The 26,926-nt window shown below is 36.8% G+C and overlaps 1 protein-coding gene across 2 annotated transcripts in view; it reads right to left on the bottom strand.

Moving 5' to 3' along the window:
• SCP2 (sterol carrier protein 2) overlaps positions 1–26,926 on the bottom strand; it is a 158,441-nt gene that overhangs the window by 109,686 nt on the left and 21,829 nt on the right. For both annotated transcript variants that reach the window (XM_007164440.3, XM_007164441.3), the window contains 2 exons: positions 18,515–18,641; positions 444–507 (listed from right to left, as the gene is read on the bottom strand). In XM_007164440.3, coding sequence (XP_007164502.2) covers positions 444–507; positions 18,515–18,641 — 191 coding nt within the window. The remainder of the gene's footprint in view (positions 1–443; positions 508–18,514; positions 18,642–26,926) is intronic.

Below are 26,926 nucleotides of genomic sequence, written 5' to 3'. Positions count from 1 at the left end.
TAATTAAAATGCAAATAATTTAATATAAAATAATTAAAACAACCACTAATACGTGTTTTACAAACATTTTAATTGATCAAAACAAACTAAGAAAAGTTTTAAAAAATGGTTTAAAATGGGGCCTGGTTATTTCCAATTAAAATTATTATAATAAATTTCATTTACTAGAGTTAGAACCTATGATCAATTACATCTTTTAACGCCAGACGTTCACATTCTTTCTTAAAAGAGCAACTAAGCTTAAATGGCATTTTAAACATAAATAAACCAAAACCTAAACTGAAAAGTAGTCAAAAGTTTACGTGGGCACAAGCCTTTCATAAGAAAAAAACCATTCTAGTTAACATCTTTGAGGTCTTACATTTGCTTTTCAAGTATAAAGTTGCATATTACATAGCAGGATAACCCAGATTCTCACTATTTCATATCTCTGAAATACTTACGGGTTATTAACTGAATGTTTATGATTTTTCCATCCAATTTTTGCAAAGTGTTCAAGTTTTGTTCCTGTAGAGAAAGCAAACTTCTATTAGTTGGTTAATGCTTTCCTGTTGCTTGTTAACAAATGTTGCAATGATACTCAGTATCCTCCTAATATTTCCACATTTTCCCATGCATAGATACCAGTACTGGAAACTTCAACACTGATCCCTCACATAAACATTTCTTTATAATTAAACTTGGGTGCATTTAATGAATTGAATCAACAAATAAGCGTATGATATGAAAATAGTTCAAACTGGCCTATTCTACCTAGTACAACTAGGGCCTACTTTCAAAACCCAGAAAATATAGCCTAGGACCACAGTGGTTATAAGGCAGGAAAGCACTGCCAGCAATACTTCAAGGAGTCTGCCAAAACATCCCAACATCCCTGGATTAAGTGAATTTTACAATTCACACCTTCTAGGGCCTGAACTTCTTTTTCCTTATGATAAGGCAGAAGGGTCTTCAGAAGAGTTACAGTCTAACAAGAAAAGTGTAAGAGGCCCGCGCACCGCGATGAAGAGTGGCCCCCACTTGCCGCAACTAGAGAAAGCCCTCGCACGAAACGAAGACCCAACACAGCTAAAAGTAAACAAATAAATAAATAAATAGAGTAGCTATTAATTAAAAAAAAAAAAAGTGTATACTTTTTAAATTCTTTAACAGAAAGTTTAAAGAGTAGTGTCAGAAAATAAAAGCAAGCGCGTTAATGAAGTAAAATTTGCAAAAACCTCGTTTACTATTTTTAAGAAGATGAAACAGAATAAAATAGGTTTTGAATCCTCCTTTGGAATTAGAAAGACCAAAGAATGAAAAAGTGCACTGATCAGAGCTGATAATATTAAGTTAATACACAGCACAATAAAGTGGAGAGTCCCCATTTCTGTTTTATCTCTATTTTTCTGTCAAGGAGGGTGATCTTCAGAGCAGAAATGACATACATATAATTGAACAAATCTTCTCTCAATTCTAATAAAAATGGGAAAAGGTAGAAACCACACTAGCGATTTCATACCAATGAGAGTAGTGACTGATCCAAAGGCAGTCAGTACGGGTCCAGTAAGAACAAGCCACATCAAATTATTATCATTTTTTTTAATTTAATTTTATTTTTTTTATACAGTAGGTTCTTATTAGTTATCTATTTTATACATATTGGTGCATACATGTCAATCCCAAACTCCCAATTCATCCCAGCACCACCCCCATCCCCCACTTTTCCCCCATGGTGTCCATACATTTGTTCTTTACATCTGTGTCTCTATTTCTGCCTTGAAAACTGGTTCATCTGTACCATTTTTCTAGATTTCACATATATGCATTAATATACGATATTTGTTTTTCTCTTTCTGACTTACTTCACTCCGTATGACAGTCACTAGGTCCATCCACGTCTCTACAAATGACCCATTTTCGTTCCTTTTTATGGCTGAGTAATATTCCATGGTATATATGTACCACATCTTCTTTATCCATTCATCTGTCGATGGGCATTTAGGTTGCTTCCATGACCTGGCTATTGTAAATAATGCTGCAATGAGCATTGGGGTGCATGTGTCTTTTTGAATTATGGTTTTCTCTGGGTATATGGCAGTAGTGGGATTGCTGGGTCATATGGTAATTCTATTGTTAGTTTTTTAAGGAAACTCCATACTGTTCTCCATAGTGGCTGTATCAATTTACATTCTCACCAACAGAGCAAGGGGGTTCCCTGTTCTCCACATCCTCTCCAGCATTTGTTGCTTGTAGATTTTCTGATGATGTCCATTCTAATGGGTGTGAGGTGATACCTCATTGTAGTACTGATTTGCCTTTCTCTAATAATTAGTGACGCTGAGCAGCTTTTCATGTGCCTCTTGGCCATCTGTATGTCTTCTCTGGAGAAATGTCTATTTAGGTCTTCTGCCCATTTTTCAATTGGGTTTTTTTTAAAATATTGAGCTGCATGAGCTGTTTATATATTTTGGAGATTAATCCTTTGTTCATTGATTTGTTTGCAAATATTTTCTCCCATTCTGAGGGTTGTCTTTTTGTCCTGTTTATAGTTTCCTTTGCTGTGCAAAAGCTTTTATGTTTCATTAGGTCCCATTTGTTTATTTTTGTTTTTATTTCCATTACTCTATGAGGTGGGTCAAAAAAGATCTTGCTGTGATTTATGTCAAAGAGTGTTCTTCCTAAAAAAAAAAAAAAAAAGAGTGTTCTTCCTATGTTTTCCTCTAAGAGTTTTATAGTGTCCGGTCTTATATTTAGGTCTTTAATCCATTTTGACTTAATTTTGAGCATGGTGTTAGGGAGTGTTCTAATTACATTCTTTTACATGTAGCTCTCCAGTTTTCCCCGGACCACTTATTGAAGAGACTGTCTTTTCTCCATTGTATATCCTTGCCTCCTTTGTCATAGATTAGTTGACCATAGGTGCATGGGTTATCTCTGGGCTTTCTATCCTGTTCCATTGATCTATATTTCTGTTTTTGTGCCAGTACCATATTGTCTTCATTACTGTAGCTTTGTAGTATAGTCTGAAGTCAGGGAGTCTGATTCTTCCAGCTCTGTATTTTTCCCTCAAGTTTGCTTTGGCTATTAGGGGTCTTTTGTGTCTCCATACAAATTTTAAGATTTTTTGTTCCAGTTCTGTAAAAAATGCCGTTGGTAATTTGATAGGGATTGCATTGAATCTGTAGATTGCTTTGGGTAGTATAGTCATTTTCACAATATTGATTCTTCCAATCCAAGAACATGGTATATCTCTCCATCTGTTTGTGTCATCTTTAATTTCTTTCATCAGTGTCTTATAGTTTTCTGAGTACCAGTCTTTTACCTCCTTAGGTATGTTTATTCCTAGGTATTTTATTCTTTTTGTTGCAATGGTGAATGGGATTGTTTCCTTAATTTCTCTTTCTGCTCTTTCGTTGTTAGTGTATAGGAATGCAAGAGATTTCTGTGCATTAATTATTGTATCCTGCAACTTTACCAAATTCATTGATTAGCTCTAGTAGTTTTCTGGTGGCATCTTTAGGATTATCTATGTGCAGTATCATATCATCTGCAAACAGTGACAGTTTTACTTCTTCTTTTCCAATCTGTATACCTTTTATTTCTTTTTCTTCTTTGATTGCCATGGCTAGGACTTCCAATACTATGTTGAATAATAGTGGCAAGAGTGGACATCCTTGTTTTGTTCCTGATCTTAGAAGAAATGCTTTCAGTTTTCCACCATTGAGAATGATGTTTGCTGTGGGTCTGTTGTATATGCCCCTTATTATGTTGAGGAAGGTTCCCTCTATGCCCCCTTTCTGGGGAGTTTTTATCATAAATGGGTGTTGAATTTTGTCAAAAGCTTTCTGCATCTATTGAGATGATCATATGCTTCTTATTCTTCAATTTGTTAATATGTTGTATCACATTGATTGATTTGCATATATTGAAGAATCCTTGGATCCCTGGGATAAATCCCACTTGGTCATGGTGTAGGATCCTTTTAATGTGTTATTGGATTCTGTTTGCTAGTATTTTGTTGAGGATTTTTAGATCTATATTCATTGGTGATATTGGTCTGTAATTTTCATTTTTTGTAGTATCTTTGTCTAGTTTTGGTATCAGGGTATTGGTAGCCTCATAGAATGAGTTTAGGAGTGTTCCTTCCTCTGCAATTTTTTGGAAGAGTTTGAGAAGGATGGGTGTTAGCTCTTCTCTAAATGTTTGATAGAATTCACCTGTGAAGCCATCTGGTCCTGGACTTTTGTTTCTTGAAAGGTTTTTAACCACAGTTTCAAATTCATTACTTGTGTTTGGTCTGTTCATATTTTCTGTTTTTTCCTGGTTCAGTCTTGGGAGGTTATACGTTTCTAAGAATTTGTCCATTTCTTCCAGGTGGTCCATTTTATTGGCATAGAGTTGCTTGTAGTAGTCTCTTATAATGCTTTGTATTTCTGCAGTGTCAGTTGTAACTTCTCCTTTTTCATTTCTAACTTTATTGATTTGAGTCCTCTTCTTCTTTTTCTTGATGAGTCTGGCTAAAGGTTTATCAATTTTGTTTACCTTCTCAAGAAACCAGCTTTTAGTTTTATTGATCTTTGCTATTGTTTTCTTTGTTTCCATTTCATTTATTTCTGCTCTGATCTTTATGATTTCTTTCCTTCTGCTAACTTTGGGTTTTGTTTGTTCTTCTTCCTCTAGTTCCTTGAGGTGAAAGATTAGATTGTTTCTTCGAGATTTTTCTTGTTTCTTGAGGTAGGATTGTATTGCTATAAACTTTCCTCCTAGAACTGCTTTTGCTGCATCTCATAGGTTTTGGATCGTCGTGTTTTCATTGTCATTTGTCTCTAGGTATTTTTTTATTTCCTCTTTGATTTCTTCAGTCATCTCTTGGTTATTTAGTAACGTACTGTTTAGCCTCCATGTGTTTGTGTTTTTTATATTTTTTTCCCCTGTAATTTATTTCTAGTCTCATAGCACTGTGGTCGGAAAAGATGTTTGATATGATTTCAATTTTCTTAAATTTACCAAGGCTTGATTTGTGACCCAAGATATGATCTATCCTGGGGAATGTTCCGTGTGCACTTGAGAAGAAAATGTAATCCAATGTTTTTGGATAGAATGTCCTATAAATATCAATTAAATCTATCTGGTCTATTGTGTCATTTAAAGCTTGTGTTTCCTTATTAATTTTCTGTCTGGATGATCTGTCCATTGTCGTAAGTGAGGTGTTAAAGTCCCCCACTATTACTGTGTTACTGTCAGTTTCCTCTTTTATAGCTGTTAGCATTTGCCTTATGTATTGAGGTGCTCCTATGTTGGGTGCATATATATTTATAAGTGTTATATCTTCTTCTTGGATTGATCCCTTGATCGTTATGTAGTGTCCTTCTTTGTCTCTTGTAACATTCTTTATGTTAAAGTCTATTCTGATATGAGTATTGCTACTCCAGCTTTCTCTTGATTTCCATTTGCATGGAATATCTTTTTCCATCCCTTCACTTTCAGTCAGTATGTGTCCCTAGGTCCGAAGTGGGTTTCTTGTAGACAGCATATATATGGATCTTGTTTTTGTATCCATTCAGTAAGCCTGTGTCTTTTGGTTGGAGCATTTAATCCATTCACGTTTAAGGTAATTATCATTATGTAAGTTCCTATTACCATTTTCTTAATTGTTTTGGGCTTGTTTTTGTAGGTCCTTTTCTTCTCTTCTGTTTCCCACTTAGAGAAGTTCCTTTAGCATTTGTTGTAGAGCTGGTTTGGTGGTGCTGAATTCTCTTAGCTTTTGCTTGTCTGTAAAGCTTTTGATTTCTCCATCAAATCTGCATGAGATCCTTGCTGGGTAGAGTAATCTTGGTTGTAGGTTTTTCCCTTTCATCACTTTAAATATATCATGGCACTCCCTTCTGGCTTGTAGAGTTTCTGCTGAGAAATCAGCTGTCAACCTTATGGGAGTTCCCTTGTATGTTATTTGTCATTCTTCCCTTGTTGCTTTTAATAATTTTTCTTTGTCTTTAATTTTCGTCAATTTGATTACTATGTGTCTCAGCCTGTTTCTCCTTGGGTTTATCCTGCCTGGGACTCTCTGTGCTTCCTGGACTGGGGTGGCTATTTCCTTTCCCATGTTAGGGAAGTTTTCAACTATAATCTCTTCAAATATTTTCTCAAGTCCTTTCTCTCCCTCTTCTCCTTCTGGGACCCCTATAATGCGAATGTTGGTGCGTTTAATGTTGTCCCAGAGGTCTCTTAGGCTGTCTTCATTTCTTTTCATTCTTTTTTCTTTAGTCTGTTCTGTGGCAGTGAATTCCACCATTTTGTCTTCCAAGTCACTTACCCTTCCTTCTGCCTCAGTTATTCTGCTATTGATTCCTTCTAGTGTATTTTTCATTTCAGTTATTGTATTGTTCAACTCTGTTTGTTCTTTATTTCTTCTAGGTGTTTGTTCTTTAATTCTTCCAGGTGTTTGTTAAACATTTCTTGCATTTTCTCGATCTTTGCCTCCATTCTTTTTCTGAGGTCCTGGATCATCTTCACTATCATTATTCTGAATTCTTTTTCTGGAAGTTTGCCTATCTCCACTTCATTTAATTGTTTTTCTGGGGTTTTATCTTGTTCCTTCATCTGGTACATAGTCCTCTCCCTTTTCATTTTGTCTATCTTTCTGTGAATGTGGTTTGCATTCCACAGGCTGCAGGACTGTAGTTCTTCTTGCTTCTGCTGTCTGCCCTCTGGGGGAATGAGACTATCTAAGAGGCTTGTGTGAGCTTCCTGATGGGAGGGACTGGTGGTGGGTAGAGCTGGGTGTTGCTCTGGTGGGCAGAGCTCAGTAAAACTTTAATCCACTTGTCTGCTGATGCGTGGGCTTGAGTTCCCTCCCTGTTGGTTGTTTGGTCTGAGGCAACCAAGCAGTGGAGGCTACAGGCTCTGTGGTAGGGCTAATGGCAGACTCCGGGAGGGCTCACACCAAGGAGTACTTCCCAGAACTTCTGCTCCCAGTGTCCCTGTCCCTACCATGAGCCACAGCCATCCCCTGCCTCTGCAAGAGACCCTCCAACACCAGCAGGTGGGTCTGGTTCAGTTTCCTATGGGGTCACTGCTCCTTCCCCTTCGGTCCTGGTACGCACACTACTTTGGGTGTGCCCTCCAAGAGTGGAGTCTCTGTTTCCCCCAGTCCTGTTGAAGTCCTGCAATCAAATCCCGCTAGCCTTCAAAGTCTGATTCTCTGGGAATTCCTCCTCCCATCCCCGGGTTGGGAAGCCTGATGTGGGGCTCAGAACCTTCACTCTGGTGGGTGGACTTCTGTGTATAATTGTTCTCCAGTTTGCGAGTCACCCACAACACGGTTATGGGATTTGATTTTATTGTGATTGCGCCCCTTCTTCCCTCTCATTGCGGCTTCTCCTTTGTCTTTGGATGTGGGGTATCTTTTTTGGTGAGTTCCAGTGTCTTCCTGTCAATGATCTTTCAGCAGTCAGCTGTGATTCCAGTACTCTCGCAAGAGGGAGTGAGCACACGTCCCTCTACTCCACCATCTTGAACCAATCCACCCAAATTAATTATCTTTTTTTACTGCATTGGCTAGTAGATCAAATGAAACATAGTATCTAGTATCAGCAAGACAACAGACAAAATTTTTAAGGTCACCTTTTGGGACAAGACAAGGAAATACTGTAGTGTGGCGTTTTTTCCCTTTTGTTTTTCAGGGTTTTTTTGGTGTTACTATTAAAATGAGGGTTCTTCTGTTAGGTTTACATAACACTGGTTTAAACAAAGTTAAACAAATTTCTTTATGGCAGAGCATTAAGAGACTTTCCTTTACTATTGCGTGTGTATTATGATTGTCCAAAAGAGAGTTAAAGGATGAAGCATTTTCCAACTTAATTGACCCATGTCATGGAGCATCTTAAGAGTCAACAGAACACATAGGCACTGATCAATGACAGGCACTGATCAAAGTATTAACCTAGAACAAAGTCTCTACTGCTAACCTCTAACCTCAGCCATGCTCTGGTTAATATTTCTACCAAAAATTGGATTAGAAAATTAAAGGGTAAGAGTAGCCCCCGCTCACTGCAACTAGAGAAAGCCTGCACGCAGCAACAAAGACCCAACGCAGCCATAAATAAATACATAAATTTATTTAAAACAAAATAAAGAAAATTAAAGGGTATGCTCATCAAACCTGAAGCTGAGAGAGACTGCTATAATGTTGGATCCAAATAGACTTCAGTGAGGTTTATCAATGAGATGGATCAGAATGTAATTAATTAAATGCCCAGTTCTATTCTTGACCACCCAGAACTACCTAAGAAAAGGAGAAGCAATCATGAGAAAGGCTCTGAGGTTCTGTTCGATGATAAGCTCAATATGATTCAACAGTGTGATGTGATTACCAGAAAAGCTTACATGCGATCACAGTACAGTAATTAGTCTGGGGATGATGGGTCATGAAACAAGTCTAATAAGAAACAGTTAAAGGGAACAAGGTCAAGCTGGCTTCAGATATTTGAAGGGCTGTAAGGTGAAAGAGGCTTGTTCTATGAGTCTCAGAAGACAGAAACTATAGGGAGAGAGATTTGAGTTCAACATGAAAAAGAGCACTGTAACAACTGGAATCACCAAAAAAATGGAATGAGTAGCCTCTGTGGCAAGTTTCTTGTCACAGGAAGTACAAATGCTTTATTGTCATCTATTAGAAGATTTACAAGCAATTCACAAACGGATTTGTAGGAAGAAGGGCAGCTAAACTATATAAAAGTACTTGGCATAGTGTCTGACATAGGAGACATTCAGTAGGTATTGATGTCTTTTCTTCTTGTTTCCTTGCTATGGGATCCAGTTAATCTACAGAAGATAGGAGCCCTTTGAAAAATATTCTGCCAATCACTTACCATGTATTTACTAATCCTGGACACTGATGAAGGGCTTGTTGACTACTGATTCTGAACTACCAGTTCAGATTTTTGGCTGTTCTAAGAATATGAGTGGTATAAAAAGATCTCAATCTCTTTGACTCAAACCTTGAAGCCACAAAAATCTCCTGATTCTATAGCAGAATGTAAGCTACTACAAACATTCTTACATATTCATTTCTAGAGCACATTCACAAACAGCAATTTCAAACAACAACTTAAAATTCTATGAAATTCTACAATTCATTAGAAATCCGTTGGATGAAGAATAACATTTCAACTAAAATACTGCACATTTACACTTCAGACTTTAGACTAGAAAAAACTGTCCAACTACTCTGAGTAATGTAAAACTTGAGAAAAGGTTGAAAACACACCAAACGCAGATTTCCAGCTAGCTGAGGGCAATGGAAGCTGCCTAAATCTCTCTTCATATCCTCTAAAAAAATATAGAATAACAAGAAAAACAAATAAAACTGCACAAAACCATACCCTCAGCATAACTAGACAAAAGAAAACACAAAACTTCAAATTATCTGTAAGTGAAAAAGAAAAGGGAAAGGGAAAAAGTGACCAAATCCCTGCCAGCAGTCATTCACGCTCCCACAGTAAGCCTCCTAGGGAAGAAGGGCAGTCTGAAAAATACTGCACAGGAGAGAAGAGGGGAGCTAGTGGCAAGCCTACTATTGCTCTGAAACTACCACCAGGAAGAAAAAGACTCCTCACAAGAGTGAAAATATTGAAAAAATATTCCTGTAGATCAAAACATGACTACAAGGAAGGGTTAGAAAAGCACAGGAGACTCAAGGCGGTAATCTTTGAAAGGTATAGCTTCTAGGAGAAGAAAAGAGGGCAAAAAAAAAAAAAAAATGTGGAGGGGACGGTCCCTTTGGCAACTGGATGGTGAAAGAGAAAAGAAGCAAACAGGGAAATTTCTGGGGTCCTACAAGACAAAACAAACAAACAAAAAAGAAACAAGAGATCAGAGGACACACAGTCCATCTTTCAAAAAATCCACTACAGAAATAAGACTTTACTACACTGACATGAGCGGACATCAGAGAATTAGGAATCACTCCAAATTTAAAAGAACGCTCTCAAATCACAATGTAATAAAACTAGTAACTATTAATAAAATGTAAAAATTAAGTCTACCTGGAAATTTTTTAACTATTTCCATAAAACAACTCTTGGGCAAAAAGAGGAAACACAAATGATTGCAAAGCTTCTGAAAAAAAATGATACTGAAAACTAAAACACTACATATCAGAACCAATGTGATATGTTTAAAGCTGTAACAAGGACATAGCACTAAACACTAAGAATGATTAAAATGGAACATATTGATCAATTAAAAAGAATGAAGTCCTGATCCATGCTACTACTTGAATAAACTGTGAATGTTTTCTATGCTGAGTGAAAGAAGCCAGTCACAAAAGGTCACATACTGTATGGTCCATTTAAATGAAGTGTTCACAATAAGCAAACACATAAAAACAGAAATTAGATTAGTGGTTGCCAGGTGCCTCAGAGGAAAGGATTGCTAATGGGTATGGGGTTTCCTTTGAGGATGATGAAAATGTTCTGAAATTAGATAGTGGTGATGATTGCACAACTCTGTGAATATACTAAAAAACACTGAATTGTACACTTTAAAAGAATGAATTTTTATGGTATGTCAATTTTATCTCAATAAAGCTGTTATTCACTAAAAGGATAAAAAATGAATTAAATTCCCAATTCAAAAAACTAGAAAAACAACAAGATAAACCAATAAAAAGCACAAGGAAGATAAAGGCAGAAAATAATGGAATAGAGAATTAGAAAGAATAGATAAAATTAATCAATCAAAATCCTATTGTTCTGAAAAATTTAACAAAAGAGACAAACTGCTACCCTAATTTAATAGGAAAAAAAGCAGAAAGCATATATACACAAAAATAAGAAATAACAAGAGAGAAATACCATTGAAATAGAAATTTTATGTAAAAGACTACTTTTCAGACTTCTATACAAATAGATTTGAAACTCTAAATGAAACGGATAATTTCCCAGAGAAATAAAGACTACCAAAATTGACCCCACTGGAGATGGAATGTTTAAACATAAAGAAATAGATAATTACCAAGCAACTACCAAAACAAACAAACAAACCATACACACCAAAAAAACAGGCCCAGATGATTTCACAGGGTATTATATCAAACCTACAAAGATCAAGTAGTCCAAATGCTCCATAAATCATTCCAAAGCATCAAAAATGAAGAAACGCTTCCTACTTCCTTCTATGAAGTAAGTATAAAATTAACACCTAAACTTGATAGACATTAAAAAAAAGAAAATTAAAAACCAGTATCACTTATGAATGTTGATTTGAAAGTACTAAATAAAATAGTGACAGAGTCTAACTCCACATTAAAAAAAAATCAATACATCATAACCAAGTGGCATTCATTCCAGACATGCAACGTTGATTCAATATCAGGAATCCATTAATAAAATATTCTATTACTAGATCTAAGTGGAGGACATAATGAAATCCACAGATGCTGGAAAACCATTTGACAAAATTCAATACCCATTCCTGAAAGAAAAAGAAACTCAAGAAAATAAAAATTGCTGAATACTTTCTCCACACAATTAAATAAATAAATATATAATAAATGAATAAATAAATATATATAAATAAATATATATGAGATCTTGAAGCCAGAATTGTACCTAAAAGTAATATTAATAACTATTAATATAACACCTCCCATAATGGACTGTTGTGAGAATTGAATGAGATAATATGGGTATGGAAATTCATTCATTCATTCAACAAGTATTTACTGAGTATTTAAATATGCTAGGGATTGTAGAAGAAAAGGGGGAAAAAATTTTCTTCTGGCCAGATTACATGCCAACCACCGTGCTAGGCTGGATATACTGAAGGTAAACAAAACAGACATGGTTCCTGCTTTCACGGAGTTTATAAGACAAATAAGGAAGACAAAAATTAAACAAGTAAAACCACACACAATAAATATATGAATATAAATAGTGCTAAGTGCTATGAAGGAAAGCAATAGGAAACTATCTATGAAAAAGAATAACAGGAGGGATTCACTTCAATTGAATGATCAAGGAGGGTCTTTCTTTGAAGATTAATTAATTACAGAATACCTGCTTTGTGCCAGGTACTCTACTAGGTAACAGTCAAAGAGCAGGGAATAAAACAAACAAAAATCAGGCCCTTGTAGACTTAGATTCTGGTTGGAAGAGACAGCCAATAAATAAGAAAAAATATATATGCCAGATTTTCATAAGTGCTCTATAAAATGATAAAGTAAGGGCTTCTTTGGTGGCACAATGGCTAAGAATCCGCCTGCTAATGCAGGGGGCACAGGTTCGAGCCCTGGTCCAGGAAGATCCCACATGCCGTGAAGCAACTAAGCCCATGCGCCACAACTACTGAGCCTGCACTCTAGAGCCCATGAACCACAACTACTGAAGCCCGTGTGCCTAGAGACCGTGCGCCACAAGAGAAGCCACCACAATGAGAAGCCCATGTACTGCAACGAAGAGCAGCCCCCACTCACCGTAACTAGAGAAAGCCCACGTGCAGCAACGAAGACCCAACGCAGCCAAAAATTAAAAAAAAAAAAAAAATGATAAAGTAAGAGACAGAGGATAGGGAGTTCTGGGAAGGAGGGTGATGAAAGAAAGCAGAAGATGACATTTAAGCAAAGACCTGATGGAAGTAGGAAAGCTAGCACTGATGATATCTTAGGGTAAAGTATTCCAGAAGTTGAAATAGCAAGGTTTAGGCCCTGCTTGAGGTAGGAATGGGCTTATTGTGTTTGAGGAACCAAAAGGATAGTGTGGGGCTTCCCTGGTGGCGCAGTGGTTGAGAATCTGCCTGCTAATGCAGGGGAAATGGGTTCGAGCCCTGGTCTGGGAAGATCCCACATGCCACGGAGCAGCTGGGCCTGTGAGCCACAACTACTGAGCCTGCGCGTCTGGAGCCTGTGCCCCGCAACGGGAGGGGCCGCGATAGTGAAAGGCCCGCGCATCGCGATGAAGAGCGGTCCCCACACCGCGATGAAGAGCGGTCCCCGCACCGCGATGAAGAGTGGCCCCCGCTTGCCGCAACTAGAGAAAGCCCTCACACGAACCGAAGACCCAACACAGCCAAAAATAAATAAATAAATAAATAAATAAAGTGGCTAAAATCAAGACATCTAGTCTCAATAACTTAAAAGTTAAAAAAAAAAAAGGATAGTGTGGCTGGAGCAGAGTGGTGAAAGAAAAAATGGTAAAAGATGAGATCAGAGAGCTAATGAGGGTGGAGGGTCAGATCATATAGAAGCTTGTAGGCCATAATAAGACCTGTAGGTTTCAATCTGAGTGTGGTAAGAACACAACAGAGTTCTTAGCAGAGGAGTGAAATGATCTCGCTTATATTTTAAAAGCGTTGCTCTGGACATAAAGTGAAGAATTGACTGTACAGGTACACAAGCAGAAGCAGTAAAACCATTTAGGAGATTCCTATACTCCAGGTGAGAAATCATGATAGCTTTCACTACAGTAGAAGTGGGGAAAATGTGGAGAAACATTTCTCCTCATATTTCTGGATATTTTAAGAAATGTGTAAAAAAGTTTGCTGATATATTGAACGTTGAGTATAAGAAAAATCAAGAATGGCTCTAAGCTTTTTGGCCAAAGGTCCTAAAAAGATGGAGTTATCATTTACCAGATAGGAAAAACTTCAGGAGGAACAGATGGGGAAGGTAGAAGTTCAAGGAAAGAATTAGGACTTCAGTTTTAGACCTGTTAAATTTGAAAGGCCTGTTAGACATCCAAGCAGAAATACTTTTGTAAAGTGTTGGAGATATGAGATAAGATTTTTTAAGACCTAAAGCATGAAAAGAGTTGACCTTGAAAGAATAAAGAGCACTGTAGCCAAAGAAAATATGAGACTGGGGCGCAGGGAATAAGTTTGGCTTACCGAACACACTGAAAGGCCAGTGAGCTTACACATAGGAAGACTAGACAACAGGAATTAAAACAATAAATGATTTTTAAAAGGAAAGTCTCACCGTAACAAAGTAATAGAAAATACTAATACATATTTTGGTACTTGAATGCCATGGACTGAATTGTGTCCCCTCAAAATTCATTTGTTGGACTTCGCTGGTGGTGCAGTGGTTAAGAATCCGCCTGCCAATGCAGGGGACACGGGTTTGAGCCCTGGTCCAGGAAGATCCCACATGTCGTGGAGCAACTAAGCCTGTGCACCACAACTACTGAAGCCTGTGTGCCTAGAGCCCGTGCTCCGCAACAAGAGAAGCCACAGCAATGAGAAGTCCATGCACCGCAACGAAGAGTAGTCCCCGCTCACTGCAACTAGAGAAAGCCCATGCTCAGCAACGAAGACCCAACTCAACCAAAGATAAATTTAAAAATTTATATTAAAAAAAAATCATTTATTGAAGTCCTAACACTCAATGTGATGGTTTTTGGAGATGGGTCTTTTGGGAGGTAATTATGGTAGATGAGGTCATGAGGGTGAGTCCCTCCTGATAGGATTAGTGTCCTTATAAGAATCCTTACAAAAAGTGGAAGACAAAGATGTTTCTCTCTCCCTCTCTCTCCGCACCCACATAAAAGAAGAGATCATGTGAATACACAATGAGATGGCAGTCACCTATAACCCAAGAAAAAAAGCCTCAGTATAAAACCTATCATGCATCTTGATTTTAGACTTCCCAGCCTCTAGAACTATGAGAAATAAATTTCTGTTCTTTGAGCCACCCAGTCTATGGTATTTGCTATGTCAGCCCAAGCAAACTAATATAGTGGAAATGGAGTTACACTGAACAAAAATGTAAGATATGTGAATGGCTTTGGAACCATTCTAGTTCCAAAGTTTGGAACAATTGCTAGCAAAAGCCTAAAGTGCGTTGAAGAAACCATTAGTAGCCTCGAAGTCCTTTGAGGATGCTGCAGGTGAGAGTTTGCAAAAGGACAAAATCTTACTGAAAACTGGAGGAAAGGAGAGCCCTCTTAAAATAGAAGCAGAGATTACAGTAATACTATTACTTGCAGTTATGTAGAAACTAGTTAATAAGCAAAATATTGAAACTGCCACATGGTTTCTTCTGGCTGCTTATAGTAAAACTCTATAATGCTCTATTGCAGAAAGGACTATTAAACAAAAAGGATTCAGGACTTGATAGTTTTGAAAATTCTCAGCCTTTCAAAGTGGTAAAAGATGTTAAAATTAAGAAATAGTCTTTGACGGGAATAAAGACACAGACCTACTAGAGAATGGACTTGAGGATAAGGGGAGAGGGAAGGGTAAGCTGGGATGAAGTGAGAGAGTGGCATTGACATATATACACTACCAAATGTAAAATAGTTAGCTAGTGGGAAGCAGCTGCATAGCACAGGGAGATCAGCTGGGTGTTTGTGACCACCTAGAGGGGTGGGACAGGGAGGGTGGGACAGGGAGGGTGGGAGGGAGACACAAGAGGGAGGGGATATGGGGATATATGTATATGTACAGCTGATTCACTTTGTTATACAGCAGACACTAACACAACATTGTAAAGCAATTATACTCCAATAAAGATGTTAAAAAAAAAAAAAAAGAAATAGTCTTTGAGCAAAGATCAAATCCAGGGCATTGCCACAAAAACATGGTCCAAAACTGAAGGCCATGTTGTGACAAATCTTTTGTTAAGACTTCAGAAAGATCAAAGGTGATGCCTCAGAATATTGTTCAGACAGAAATAAGCCCTCTAAAGAGAAAAAACCTGTGCCTCACAAATCCTCTCAATCAAAGGGCTGCTAGGAAGCTTAAGAATGTTGCTCCTCAGCCACCTCAGAAAGGACCCAAGGTAGAAAAGCACTTAGCCCAAAGAGATTTGCAGGTGTAGCTTGTTGACTAATGGCATGACCAAACAAGATTCACAGGAGACCCCCAAAGTTCTTAAGATAAAAATTATCTACAGAGAGTATTCTTAAGTGCTAGCATTCTATTTTTGACCTGTGAAGTAATTTAGGTCATAGTTATGAGCTTTGTGAGAATTCACGAAGCTGTATATTTATGTTGTGTGCATTTCTCTGACTTGAGTTATAATACACAACAACAACAAATGTCATATTTTTTTTAAATGCTGGGTTCAATCACTACTTTGATTCTTTAATTTCCTAGCAGGTCACAGATCAAAGTTTGAAAAATTATGGTCTGGGATAAGAGCTGTGATAGTAAAAGAAACTGGGGGAAAAAAAACATAATTTGGAGTTTGAAGGTAGAACTGATAGGACATAGTGAGGGACTGGAGTAGGGGAAGAGCAAGGAGAAGTGTCAAAGATGACTCATGTTTTTGCTTTGAACATCTGAATGGATGGAAATGCCACTTACTGAGATGAGGAAAAGTAGAGTAGGAGCAAATTTAAGATATGGGGGAACAGAATGAAGAGTTTGTATCTGAACATGTGAGATTTGAGACATCTGTTACATACACAAGCAGAGATGCAAAGATGCCAATTGGATATACAAGTATAGAGTCCATCACTGACTATCCTAAGTTTGCCTCCCTCTCCCCACAAGTGCCTTACCTTGTTTTATTTTCTTCACAGGACTAATAATTGTTTGAAATTATCGTAGTTTTTTTCATATGCTACTGTCTCTCCCCGACTAGAAATTTAAGCAAAAACCTCACATTTCATTTGCTTATTTGTTGCTTGTGAATGAATACACTGATGTCCCTAATTCTTTTTCCCTCCTGAATATCCTTTATGGTCTGACTTTGCAGTTTCCTACCACAAAAGAAGTAGAGTATATTTCCCTATCCCTTGATTCCAAGTTTGCCATGTGACTTGCTTTGGTCAAGTCTCAAAAGGCCTTGCATGTTGCAGATTACTCTCTTGTGCTTCTGCTGTGACCATGAAAAGGACATGCCAGAGCTGGTCCTCCGGTCCCAAGAGGAAAATGAAGGACATATGACCCAGCCAAACAGGACTAAAACAGAGCCTCCAACCAACCTACAGTCATATGATCAACCCAGACAAAAAGAGCTGAGCATGACTTAGATCAGCTGATTCCCAGTCAATCTACCAACTTGTAAGCTATAATAATAAATAATCATTGTTTAAAATTGCTGAGTTTTGGAGTGGTTTATTACACAGCAATAGCTAACTGATATGCTGCTATATTCCAGTGCCTAGAATAGTGCCTGCAATATAATAATAGCTCAATATTTTAAATGAATTATTTAATTCAAAAGGAAATGGAGGGACTTCCCTGGTAGAGCAGTGGTTAAGAATCCACCTGCCAATGCAGGAGACACAGGTTCCAGCCCTGGTCTGGGAAGATCCCACATGCCGCGGAGCAAATAAGCCTGTGTGCTACAACTACTGAGCCTGCACTCTAGAGCCCACGAGCCACAACTACTGAAGCCCATGCACCTAGAGCCCGTGCTCCTCAACAAGAGAAGCCACCGCAATGAGAAGCCCCTACACCACAACGAAGAGTAACCCCTGCTCACCGCAACTAGAGAAAGCCCATGAGAAGCAACGAAGACCCAACACAGCCAAAAATAAAAAATATAAATAAATAAATTTTTAAAAAATCATTTAAAAAAATTAAAAAGGAATAGCCAAAGAGGTAAGGAAAACCAGAAGAACGAGATGTCACAGTGGCCAAGAGAAGAGAATGTTTTAAGAAAGAAATGATCAAAAGGGACTAATGGTGCTGAGGTCTATTAAAATAGGATTGAAAAGCATTTACTTGATATGGCAACGTAGTGATCAGTGGTAGCCTTGAGAAAGAAGGGAAGCCAGATTGGAATGGACTGAGTTTAAAATGGCAAGAAATAGCTACAAGAAAGAAAATTTCCATGGCCCCAAACTGGCAGTGCTCCTCTATACCATCCTACCATTCTTCCTTGAAGATTTCTTTCCTTTCTGATTACTTGATCTTGGCTATGAAACCTGGGATATATTTCCTGCAAAGAATAGGAATGCTGAACTTTCAAGCACAACTATTTTCTTTCTTATCTCACAGTACACAACAAGGCACTGGTTCAGGGTCATACAATAAAAACAAAAACAAAATCAAAAACTCTGTCTGCACTATCCCATGCTTTACTTAACTGGCTAAGGCAGGCCAATCACTGATCATCAGTCAAAAAGCTAGGATGTTTACCTACAAAATAAAAATCAACTATGAAATTTTAAATCTCATAAAACACTATGGATTGACATGATAATGGACTCCTGATGGATTCAAGTGCTGAGAGTAAAACTTGGGTACATAAATCTATTACCAAGAGCTAGCTTTAAGTCTCATTACCATATTCAGAACTAATGAGCCTCAATTTATAGTCTATGATTAAAGGAAACAAGATTTATGTTATTTTTCCTATTTCAATGTCTTGTTTTGGAGCATTCTAGGTACTTCTCATATGATGTCCTAGGTATAAATACTTTTAGAAAACTGAATTCTATACAGACTATTTCTTCAACTTAACTGAAAAACCATTTCATATTTTATACATCTTGGCATCCCCCACAGTTTCTTAATAAATACCTATTGTTTCTCACACATGTATATAACTACCAATAAGACTTAACGTTTCTTAACATACCATATTTTTCCATGTGCTCTTTTCCAGCAAACCCAAACATCTGAGAAGCAACTGGGTGGGAAGACAATCCATACTTGTTGATCAGGACTTCGAGATGTTTATCAATTGGATTGGTCCTATTTGAAAACTAAGAGAGGGGAAAAAACAAAATTTAATAAGTACTTGACATGATAGGTGTCTCTTTTAACCATTACAGCGTTACTAAGACATTTGCTTATTTGAAGTGTAGAATAAGCCAAAAATGGACAATGTGAATAAAATCAGTCAGAAAACGCTTTGCAGGGAAACATGGGAAGGAAAAATAATCAAGTGACCAAAGAGGTATTAATTCTTTCAAGAAACATGTATAAAGAATCCATATGTGCAAATAACTACTCAAGGTGCTGGGGATAAAATAGTGAACAAAACAGATAAAGTCCCTGCTCATCTGGCATTTACATTTGAGGGAGGAGGGGACAGAAAGTAATGGGGATGAAAATTAATTAAAATGTAAATAGTTATGCTATAATGAATAAATTCAAGTAAAGGGATAAAGATTGAAAGTGGGAGGTACTACTTTATAGAAAATAGTCAAGGGAGGTCACATTGATAAAATGACATTTGAGCAGGGATGTGAAGGAGTAGGAGCAAGTCATTTGGACACTTTTGGGAGAGGAGCATTCTAGGCAGAGGGAACAGCAAGAATAAAGACCCTAAGGCAGAAGCAGGCTTGGATATTTGAGAAAAAGAGTGAATTAGGGTTAGGATAAAGTGATACGCAGAGTGCAATCACCTCTGTTTCCATGGTTCTAGAACAGAAAAACACAGTTCCCACTGCAAACGTTCTACAAAGGGAAAGCTGTTTCTTACCAGTTTACCTACTAGACTATGAACACCCCGAGGGCAGGAACTCTGCTTCATATACTTCTGTATGTGTATCCAATGCCTAGCATATGGCCTGTTACATAGTAAACATTCCATAAATAATTGTTGAATGAAATAAATGAAGATTTTTTTTGGTGCACAAAGGGGTTCTAAAGGGAATGCTATGAAAAAATCAAGATTAAGAAAAAATAGGCTGGGCTTCCCTGGTGGCGCAGTGGTTGAGAATCTGCCTGCCAATGCAGGGGACATGGGTTCGAGCCCTGGTCTGGGAAGATCCCACATGCCACAGAGCGACTAAGCCCGTGAGCCACAATTACTTAGCCTGCGCGTCTGGAGCCTGTGGTCCGCAACAAGAGAGGCCGTGATAATGAGAGGCCCGCGCACCGCGATGAAGAGTGGCCCCCACTTGCCGCAACTAGAGAAAGCCCTCGCACAGAAACGAAGACCCAACACAGCCATAAATAAATAAATAAATAAATAAAAATTAAAAATATATATATATAAAAAAAAAACAAGAAAAAATAGGCTTACAAGAGGAAAATTATTTAGTTAGATATGATAAGCAACTTGACAATCCAAAGGAGAAAGACAAAATGAGCTGATAAATGGGATCTGTGGAATCTGTGAACACAGAAATCTTAAAAATAAGTGTATATAATTATGTGTTTGGATTTCCATAGATGTAAATTTTTTTCTGTCCAAAGAAATCTAAAAAATAACATTTAAAAAATACAGAAAATGTTCATACCTAAGTTAAAAAGGAATGTGAATGAAAACAATGATATACAACTTCTGCTTCTAGTCATGATGCACTATAGAAACCAGATTTACCCTTCTATCTTAAGCAACTAAAAACCTGGACAAAATATACAAAGCAACTGTTTTCAGACAATGGACAACATAAAGCTTAGTATAGCGATCTCTGAAAGAACTCACAGAGAAGAGTAATGGAGAGAAGAGAGAGAGAGAGAGCTGATGATCTGAAGAGAGTTCCTCTTGAGTTTTCAATGAGTCTAATCAACACAGGAACATGAGGAAACTACTGAGACCAGGGAAAGAATCACCGGAAAGGAGCACGCAGAATAATTCCCAATGTTCCCACAGGGCCAGGAATAGTTCTTATTCTCAAAACCACAATGGAAAATATCTCCTAACATATGGGGCATCAATGGAATCCTGAGGTTACTGCTTGAGTAGCAGGGTCAGTTTAGTCTTAGAATAATAAAGGCTGTTCTGATTCTACCTAACGAAGCTTAAAAGCAAATCTCAAAAGTATAAAACCACTTCTAAAAAACACCTACCCCAGAACAAACCCCTAAGTAGTTAACAGAACATAAAAAGTCAACACCCAACAAAGTAAAATTTAAAATGTCTAGCATTCAATCACAAGTTATAAGGCATGCAATGAAACAGAAAAGTACAACTTGTAAAGAGTGGATTAATCAATCAATAGAAATGATATAGCTGATAGAATTAGATGGGAACATTAAAACAGTTACTATAATATACTCCATCTGTTCAAGAAGGTAGAAGAAAGCATGAACATGACAAAGAAAAATAGGGAAGATATAAAATAAATGACCCACATGAAACTTTTAGAGATAAAATATACATTGTCTGAAATGAAAAGTAAATTCAGTGGAATTAACAGCAGATTAGACAATGCAGCATAGATTGGTAAACTTGGAGAAGTAGCAAATTAAAATATGAGGAGGAAAAAAGCTAGAAAAAAATGAACAAAATCAGTGAATTATGGAACAACAATCAAGAAGCTTAGTAGATATGTAATTGGAGTCCCAGAAACAGAGAAAATGGAGAGAGACAAAAGTCAGAAAAAAATATTTTAAGGCATAATGGATGAAAAATTTTCAAATCTGATGAAAACTATAACTCATATATCCAAGAACCTCAACAAACCCCAAGCACAAGAAACATGATAAAACTACACCAAGGTGGGGGCTTCCCTGATGGCGCAGTGGTTGGGAGTCCGCCTGCCAATGCAGGGGACGCGGGTTCGAGCCCTGGTCTGGGAGGATCCCACATGCCGCGGAGCAGCTGGACCCGTGAACCACAATTACTGAGCCTGCGCGTCTGGAGCCTGTGCTCCACGACAAGAGAGACTGTGATAGTGAGAGGTCTGCGCACTGCGATGAAGAGTGGCCCCCACTTGCCGCAACTGGAGAGAGCCCTCGCACAGAAACGAAGACCCAGCACAGCCATAAATAAATAAATAAATAAAATTAAAAAAAAAAAAAAACTACACCAAGGTATGTCATAATAAAATTGTTCAAAACCAGTGATAAAGAAAAATCTTAAAAGTAACCAAAGAAAAATACACATTAGGTATAGAGGAACAAAAGAAATAAGAATGACAGCAGACTTTAAATCGAAAACAATGAAAGCCAAAAAAAAAAAAAGAGTGAAGCTAAACTAGAATTCTGTACTCACCAAATATATCTTTCAAAAAAATAAGGTAGGGGCTTCCCTGGTGGCGCAGTGGTTGAGAATCTGCCTGCTAATGCAGGGGACACGGGTTCGAGCCCTGGTCTGGGAGGATCCCGCGTGCCGCGGAGCGGCTGGGCCCGTGAGCCACAATTGCTGAGCCTGCGTGTCTGGAGCCTGCGCTCCGCAACAAGAGGGGCCGCGATGGTGAGAGGCCCGCGCACCGTGATGAAGAGTGGCCCCCACTTGCCACAACTAGAGAAAGCCCTAGCACAGAAACGAAGACCCAACATAGCAATCAATCAATCAATCAATTAATCAATAAAATAAATAAATAAATAAATCTTAAAAAAAAAAAAAAAAGGTAAAAAAAATGAAAAAAAAATAAGGTAAATAAAGACTTATTAGAACATACAAAACTGAGAAAATTCATCACCAGCAGACCAGCACTATGTGAAATGTTAAAGGAGAATCTTCAGGCAGAAGGAATATAATCCTAGATGAAAACTGGAATCAATAATATAGAAATAAAGATCACTGAAAGTGATAAACGTGTGGAGAAATATAAGGTTTTTTTCTACTTTAAGAATTCTTTTAAACATCATTGACTATTTAAAGCAAAATCAATAGCTGATGTAGGGCTTATAACATGTATAGAAGTAAAATGTGCTTCTAGGAAGAGGTAAACAAAAAAAATACTTTGTAAGGTTCATGTAATACTATAGTGAACAGTCGTAACATTACTTAAAGGTGGTTTGTGAATAAGTTAAAGATGAATGTAAACCCTAAAGCAACCACTAAAAGCAAAACACCTGAGGCATAGTTAATATGCTCATAAAACAGAAAAATAAAATTATAAAAAATTCTCAATGAACAGAAAAGAAGACAAAGAGGAAAAAAGGAATAAAGATATTGAACAAAAAGAAAACGAGTAGAAAGATGGTAGATTTAAATCAGTGGTGTCCTAGTAAATGTTTAATAGGCTCATGGGGGGTGAGGGAGGTCTTATTGATAGCATTTGTCTATTTTTGTGTTGTAAATACTCCCACCATGGCCAATTTGAATCTACTAGCATGATGTCACTGAAAGCAAAGATGAGAAGAGATATGCATAATCAGATCTTGCAAGCTGGTACAAGCCGGTAGGCATCAGTTTCAGCTAACCACTAATTTAAACCCAGCTATATCAATAACCACATTAAGTGGAAAGGATATAAAAAGCCCAATTAAAAGGCAAAGATTATTATATTGTTAAAAAGCAGGACCCAACTAAATGCTGCCTAAAAATCATAATTCAAACATAAAGACAGAAATAGGTAAAAGGATGGAAAAAGATAAACAATTCTAATTCTACTCAAAAGAAAGCTGAAATGGCTATGTTAATATCAGACAAAATAGATATAACATCAAAGAACACTACAAGAGATAAATTCTTATAAGTAGCCTAAGATCCTTCAAAAGGCAGGGTCTGACAAAGGGAGTACCTGGCTGGGATCCATAAAAACTTTCACAAATGTGTTTTCAGTTTCATGATATAATACACCTCACATCACCTCACAATGATGAAGGGGTCAATTTATCAAGGACATAACAATCTTAAATGTTAATACACCTAATATGAGAGCCTCAAACTACATGAAGCAAAAACTGATAAAACTGAAAAAAAATAGACAAATCCACAGATTTAGCAGCAGATCTCAATACCTCCCTCTCAATAACTGATAGAACAAGTAGACAGAAAAACCAGTAAGGATATAGAAGGCAACCAATATTATCAACCAACTTGACCTAGAATTTATAGAACACCCCACCCAACAACAGTACAGTACACATTCTTCTCAAGTGCACAAGAATATTTACCAAAACACACCACATCTTGAGCCAAAAAACAAGTCTCAATAAATGAAAAAGCATTCACATCATACAAAGTATATTCTCTGACCACAGATAATTAAAATAGAAACAAATATCAGTAACAAAAAGGTATCTGTAAAATGCCCAAATGTTAGGAAGCTAAGCAACACACTTCTAATGTATGGGTGAGAGAAGAAATCACAATGGAAACTGCTAAATAATTTGACCTAAATGAAAATGAAATCATGACACAAAAAATTTGTGGTATGCTGCTTAAGCAGTGTTTTAAAAGAAATCTATAACATTAAATGCCCATGTTTGAAAAGATTTAAAATCAATGACCTAAGCTTCCAGCTTAATAAACTACAAAACAGAGTAAATTAAACCCAATGTAAGAATTGAAATACTAAGGATCACAGCAGATATAAACAGAATATGAGCAGAATGAAGTAGAATGGATAGAAATTAGTAGAATGAAATAGAAAAGAGAAAAAAATAGAGAAAATCAATGAAAACAAGGGCTGGTCCTAGTAGAATGAAATAGAAAAGAGAAAAAATCAATGAAAACAAGGGCTGGTACTCTGACAAGATCAATAAGACTGGTAAACACCTTTTGTTATACTGATCATGGAAAAAATGGAGAAGACAAAGGTTACCAACATCAGAAGAAGAGAAAGGACATATCTAAAGATCCTACCTTAAGGGGATACTATGGGAATAATATGAACAAGTTTTTGTCAATAAATTCAACAATTTCGATGAAATGGACAATTCCTTAAAGGGCACAAACTGTCAAAGACCACTCAAAAAAAAAAAAAAAGAAATAGATAACCTGAATAGTAATATACTTACTAAAGAAACTGAACTTTAAAACCTTCCCATAAGGAAAACTACAGACCTAGATGTGCACTGGTGAATGCTACCAAACATTTAAGGAAAAAAATACCAATTATATAAACAAACTCTTCCTAAAAAAAAAAAAAAGAAGAGAAGTGAACAATTCTCAGCCATTCTATGAGGCCAGCTTTATCCTGATATCAAAAGTAAATAAACATTAAAACAAAAAAGAAAACAAATCAACACCATCACAAACATATACACGAAAATCCTTAGCATAATTTTAACAAATTAAATCCAATAACATATAAAAGATAAGACATCACAACCAAGCATTTACCCCAGGAATACAGGATGGGTTAATATTCAAATATCAATCAATATAATTCACCATATTAACGAACTAAATTAAGAATAACAAACAAAATAAGGATCTCTCATAGGTACACGAAAAGCATATGAGAAAATTCAACATATAGTCAGGACAGAAACTCTCAGCAAACTAAGAATAGAAGGTAACTTTCTCAACCTGATAAAGAACATCTGTGAAAAACTTACAGCTAACATATTTAATAGTGAAATCTGAATGTTTTCCCCTATGATCAAAAACAAGGAAAAGATAAATGCTCTCACAACCTCTATTTCAATGTGTTGTAACAGCCCTAGCCAGTGCAATCATAAGGCAAGAAAAATAAATAAAAGGCATACAGATTGAAAAGGAAGAAATAAAACTGTCTTGTACATAGATGATATGATTGTTTATGCAGGCAATTCTACAGAATCTTAAAAAAGCCACTAGACTAGGAAGAGAGATTAGCTAGATCACAAAATACAATGTACATTTGGAAACTGGTATTAAAATAAGTGCTATTTTTAATAACATAAAAAACTTGAAATACCTGGGGAAATTTTTAATAAAATATGTAAAAGAGTTACACATTGAAAACTAAAAAACATTACTGAAAGAAATCAAAGACCTAAATAAAGAGAGATAAACCATTTTCATGGACTGGAACATTTAATATTGTTAAAAATGTGGAGATTCCTGTGTATTAACCTATAAATCTACTACAGGAAGCATTTTTATAGAAATTGACAAGCCAATTCTTAAAACGTATATGGAAATGCAAAGGATTAGAATAGCCAAATCAATTTTGTAAAAGAAAACCAAAGTTGGAGAATATGCATTCCAATTTGATTTCAAGGCTATTATAAAGTTACAGTGTTCAAGAAAGTAAAGTATTGGCATAAAGACTGATCAAGGAAGAATCCAAAAAATGATCCACACTACATGGTCAACTGATTATCAGCAAAGATGTCAAGGCAGTTCAATGGGGAAAAGATAATCTTTTCAACAAATGGGGCTGTATGAAATATGGGATACACATTTTTTAAAAAATTTTACACTTTGATCTTTACTTCCTACCACTTACAAAAATAAACTTAAAATTTTCTTAAATAGGATACAAAAAGCACAATAGTAGAAAACAGACAAACTAGACTTCATCAAAATTTTAAACTTCTGCTCTTCAAAAGATACCATTTATAAAAGGAAAGGGCAAGTCCAGAGAGCTGGAGAAAATATCTGTAAAACATATTGAAAAGAGCTTGTATCTATCTGGAATATATAAAGAACTCTTACAACACAATAATAAGAAAATAACCAACTAATAATTGGGCAAAATATTTGAAGTCATTGAATTCATCAAAGAAGATATACCAATGACAAATAAAAACATGAAATGATGCTCAACACCATTAAATATTAGGAAAATACAAATTAAATCCACAATAAGATACCACTGTACACCCACTGTGTGAAGAAAATTAAAAAGAATGATGATCACAAGAAAACTATACACCAATATCCCTTAAGAATGTATATGAAAATATCTTCAATGAAATGCTAGCAAACTGAATTAACAACACATTAAAAAACCCCATGACAAAGTGGGATTTATCCCAGGAATGCAAGGTTGGTTTAATGTCTAAAAATCAATTAATGTAATACACCATATCAATAGAATAAAGGGCAAACACCACACAATCATCTCAACAGACACAGAAAAAGCATTTGACAAAATCCTAAACAGATTCCTGATAAAAAAAAACACTTTTAAAAAAACATGGAAGGACTTCCCTGGTGGCACAGTGGTTAAGAATCTGCCTGCCAATGCAGGGGACACGGGTTTGATCCCTGGTGCAGGAAGATCCCACATGCTGCGGAGCAACTAAGCCCATGCACCACAACTACTGAGCCTGTGCTCTAGAGCCTGCACTCCACAACTACTGAGCCCATGTGCCACAACTACTGAAGCCCGCGTGCCCTAGAGCCTGTGCTCTGCAACAAGAGAAGCCACCATAATGAGAAGCCCGCACACCGCAACGAAGAGTAGCCCCCGCTCTCCACAACTAG

The sequence above is a fragment of the Balaenoptera acutorostrata genome, chromosome 1 (assembly GCF_949987535.1).
Source record: "Balaenoptera acutorostrata chromosome 1, mBalAcu1.1, whole genome shotgun sequence".
Taxonomy (NCBI): Eukaryota; Metazoa; Chordata; class Mammalia; order Artiodactyla; family Balaenopteridae; genus Balaenoptera; species Balaenoptera acutorostrata.
This window is presented reverse-complemented; position numbering and strand designations above follow the sequence as displayed.